The following is a 4,414-nucleotide window of genomic DNA, read 5'->3' as shown; positions in this document are numbered from 1 at the left end:
GCGGTGGGCGCCAATGCCGGGAAGGCAGAGGGGGATCTACAGCACCTACTTACCCCAATGGTAACTCATAGGCAGCCACGGCTCTGCTGTCTTCAACTGGGCTCCATGACTCCCAACAGCCCCCCCCTCGCCGCGGGACATTGCCATTGGGTAGGGACGCGGGAATGTCCCCGAAAACCGGGACATTCCCGTTGGGAGGTAAGTCTTGGCAGCACTGCTGCCTGAGTGGGTCTCTAACCCAGTGCAGTGCATACGGAATGAGCAGGTCCCCGTCTGTGCATATCTAATGAGCGGGTACCCGGCGCAGCACAACATAATGAGGCAATGGAGTCAGTGCAACCTTTAAGGCTGGGGCCTGGAGGCAGATGACTTCATTGCCTCTGGGAGTTCTGCCACTGTATAGTAGGAATGAACAGAGCAGTTTCATAATGTGACAGTAATGACTACACCTGTGCACCAGCTAGGTGATCTGAGGCATATGACAGTTAGTAATGACTACAGCTGTGCACCAGCTATGGGATGTGGGGAATGTGACAGTCAGTAATGTCTGCAGCTGTGCACCAGCTAGGTGACCTGGGAAATGTGACCGTTAGTAATGACTACAGCTGTGCACCAGCTAGGTGATCTGGGGAATGTGACAGTTAGTAATGACTACAGCTGTGCACCAGCTAGGTGATCTGGGAAATGTGACCGTTAGTAATGGCTGCACCTGTGCACCAGCTAGGTGATCTGGGAAATATGAGTTAGTAATGTATATACAGTGTATGTAGACTGTATACCACACCGCTGTTTAGCAGCATTACACAGGGAGCTACATGTGTATTAGGGCACCTGGAAACTTTCATCAGGCCCTGGGCGGCCATCTCCGATCTCTGCTGCGATTCCTCCGGCCCCGGCGGCAGCCACATCCCCGATAGGTTTGTATGGTGGATGCAATGCTGGTCAATGTGGCATTGCATCAGGTCCCGGTAGGGATGCCAATCCCAGGGCATTTTTTTCAATCCCGGGAATTGGGATTCAAAAATGCTCAATCCCGGGATTGGCATCCCTAGAAGAAAACTGCCCCTGTCCCCCTTACTTTAGTGGAGCCCGGCAGCGGAATTTAGGCAGGTGGCCGATATAACGCCGGATGGAGGTAATTGCTGTGTGAGAGGTTAAGACACCGCGAGTGGATTCCAGCACCGAGGTGCAGCGCTGAGCCTGCACAGCGTGACCCATAGGTCACGCTGCGCAGGCCGCAGCGCTGCACCTCCGGTGCTGTAACCCGCTCGCTGCCAGACCTCTCCTAGCTGTGATCTAGAAAATGCTAAATAAATGATAAATTGGGAGTGACTGGGGCTCTGCAGAGTGACTGGGGGCTGCTGAGGCTCTGCAGAGTGACTGGGGGCTGCGGGGCTCTGCAGAGTGACTGGGGGCTGCTGAGGCTCTGCAGAGTGACTGGGGGCTGCGGGGCTTTGCAGAGTGACTGGGGGCTGCTGAGGCTCTGCAGAGTGACTGGGGGCTGCGGGGCTTTGCAGAGTGACTGGGGGCTGCTGAGGCTCTGCAGAGTGACTGGGGGCTGCTGAGGCTCTGCAGAGTGACTGGGGGCTGCTGAGGCTCTGCAGAGTGACTGGGGGCTGCTGAGGCTCTGCAGAGTGACTGGGGGCTGCTGAGGCTCTGCAGAGTGACTGGGGGCTGCGGGGCTCTGCAGAGTGACTGGGGGCTGCTGAGGCTCTGCAGAGTGACTGGGGGCTGCTGAGGCTCTGCAGAGTGACTGGGGGCTGCTTGGGCTCTGCAGAGTGACTGGGGACTGCTGGGGCTCTGCAGAGTGACAGGGGGCTGCTGAGGCTCTGCAGAGTGACAGGGGACTGCTGAGGCTCTGCAGAGTGACAGGGGACTGCTGAGGCTCTGCAGAGTGACAGGGGACTGCTGAGGCTCTGCAGAGTGACAGGGGACTGCTGAGGCTCTGCAGAGTGACAGGGGACTGCTGAGGCTCTGCAGAGTGACAGGGGACTGCTGAGGCTCTGCAGAGTGACAGGGGACTGCTGAGGCTCTGCAGAGTGACAGGGGACTGCTGAGGCTCTGCAGAGTGACAGGGGACTGCTGGGGCTCTGCAGAGTGACAGGGGACTGCTGGGGCTCTGCAGAGTGACAGGGGACTGCTGGGGCTCTGCACTGTGATTAAAGAGGCTACTAAGGCTCTGCACAGTGACAGGAAGCTGCAGAAGCTCTGCACAGTGACTGGGGGCTACTGAGGGTCTGCATGATGAAAGGAGGCTGCTGAGGCTCTGCACGGTGATGATGGGGACTGCTGAGGCTCTGCATAGTGACAGAGGGCTGCTCAAGCTTTGCACGGTGATGACAGGGGGCTACCAAGAGGCTCTGAGCGGTGACAGGACGCAGTTGAAGCTCTGTACAATGACTGGGGGCTACTGAAGCTCTGCAAGGTGAGAGAGGGTGCAGATGAGGCTCTGCATTGAGATAGGGGGCTGCTCTGCCCGGTGAGAGAGGGCGCAGATGAGGCTCTTCATTGAGATAGGGGGCTGTTGGGGCTCTGCACGGTGACAGGGGGCTGCTGAGGCTGTACACGGTGACAGGGGGCTGCCGAGGCTCTGCACAATGACAGGAGGCTGCTAAGGCTCTGCACGGTGACAGGGGGCTATTGAGGTTGTGCATGGTGACAGGGGCTACTAAGGCTCTGCGCGGTGACAGAAGCTCTGCATGGTGACTGGGGGTACTGAGGTTTTGCACAGTGAGATAGGGTGCTGCTGAGGCTCTGCATGGGGATAGGGGGAGGGGGCTGCTGAGGCTCTGCACAATGACAGGAGGGGCTGCTAAGGCTCTGCACGGTGATGATGGGGGGCTGCTGAGGCTCTGCACAGTGACAGGGGGCTGCTGAGGTTCTTCTGCACGGTGAGAGAGGGCTGCTGAGGCTCTGCTCGGTGAGAGAGGGGGCTGCTGAGGCTGTGGACGGTGACAGGGTGCTGCTGAGCAATGAGCATGGAGATAGGGGGCTGCTGAGGCTGTGCACGGTGAGAGAGGGCTGCTGAGGCTGTGCACGGTGAGAGAGGGCTGCTGAGGCTGTGCACGGTGACAGGGGGCTGCTGAGGCTGTGCACGGTGACAGGGGGCTGCTGAGGCTGTGCACGGTGACAGGGGGCTGCTGAGGCTCTGCACGGTGACAGGGGGCTGCTGAGGCTGTGCACGGTGACAGGGGGCTGCTGAGGCTGTGCACGGTGACAGGGGGCTGCTGAGCATGGAGATAGGGGGCTGCCGAGGCTGTGCATTGAGATAGGGGGCTGCTGAGGCTGTGCACGGTGAGAGAGGGGGCTGCTGAGCATGGAGATAGGGGGCTGCCGAGGCTGTGCAATGCATTGAGATAGGGGGCTGCTGAGGCTGTGCACGGTGACAGGGGGCTGCTAATAATGGAGATAGAGGGCTGCCGAGGCTGTGCACGGTGAGAGAGGGCTGCTGAGGCTGTGCACGGTGACAGCAAGCTGCTGAGGCTGTGCATTGAGATAGGGGGCTGCCGAGGCTGTGCATTGAGATAGGGGCTGCCGAGGCTGTGCAAGGTGAGATAGGGGGCTGCCGAGGCTGTGCACGGTGACAGGGGACTGCTGTGCATTGAGATAGGGGGCTGCCGAGGCTGTGCATGGTGACTGGGGGAGGGCGCTGCTGAGGCTCTGCACTGCAGCCGCCATTGTGAAGCAGCAGCTCCGGACCCGGCAGTTACAGGCTCTGCAGCCGCCATTGTGTTCCGGGCCTGGCAGTTGGAGCCGCGGCCGGTTGTCATGGTGCCGGCCGGGGCCGGAGGTGACGTACGCGGGATCCTGCGCGGATTGGAGATATGAGCGGCGGTAACGTTCAATCACACAGACTGCAGCCACAAACCGGGAGAGAGGTGAGAGCTGCACCATACCTGCCTACCTCTCCCTCAGGGACACAGTGCTCTGCAGGAGCAGAGCATTGTGTCCCTGAGGGAGAGGGTCAGGTAGGCAACCATGTCCTATACATGTATTGTGCTGTACTACCCTAAACTGTGCTGCCCTGTTCTGTGTTATACTACCCTATACATGTACTGTACTACCCTATACTGTGCTGCCCTGTTCTGTGTTATACTACCCTATACATGTACTGTACTACCCTATACTGTGCTGCCCTTTTCTGTTTTATACTACCCTATACATGTACTGTACTACCCTATACTGTGCTGCCCTTTTCTGTGTTATACTACCCTATACTCTGCTGCCCTGTTCTGTGTTATACTACCTTATACATGTACTGTCCTATACCAAGGTTGCCTCCCTGACCCTCTCCTTCAGGAGAGAACATGCTCTGTTCCTGGGCTTCCCTTTCTTATCAATTACCCGTCTCCCCACAGGTGCTGGCAATCCTACATTACCAGGGAAGTCCAGGAACAGAGCATTGTGTCCCTGA

General features: G+C 58.5%; 1 protein-coding gene across 1 annotated transcript in view; it reads left to right on the top strand.

The window, feature by feature from the left end:
• The first annotated feature begins 2,297 nt into the window (after window positions 1-2,297).
• Window positions 2,298-4,414, top strand: part of SPICE1 (spindle and centriole associated protein 1) — a 22,041-nt gene continuing 19,924 nt past the window's right edge. Inside the window, 2 exon segments of the mRNA XM_083171532.1 lie at window positions 2,298-3,878; window positions 4,359-4,414. The exon segment at window positions 4,359-4,414 is cut by the window's right edge and continues 13 nt beyond it. Coding sequence (XP_083027658.1) covers window positions 3,825-3,878; window positions 4,359-4,414 — 110 coding nt within the window. The 5' untranslated portion in view covers window positions 2,298-3,824.

Source organism: Crinia signifera, chromosome 2 (genome assembly GCF_055691185.1).
Source record: "Crinia signifera chromosome 2, ASM5569118v1, whole genome shotgun sequence".
Classification (NCBI taxonomy): domain Eukaryota; kingdom Metazoa; phylum Chordata; class Amphibia; order Anura; family Myobatrachidae; genus Crinia; species Crinia signifera.
The sequence above is the reverse complement of the archived record's forward strand: the minus strand, read 5'-3'. Positions and strand labels throughout refer to the sequence as shown.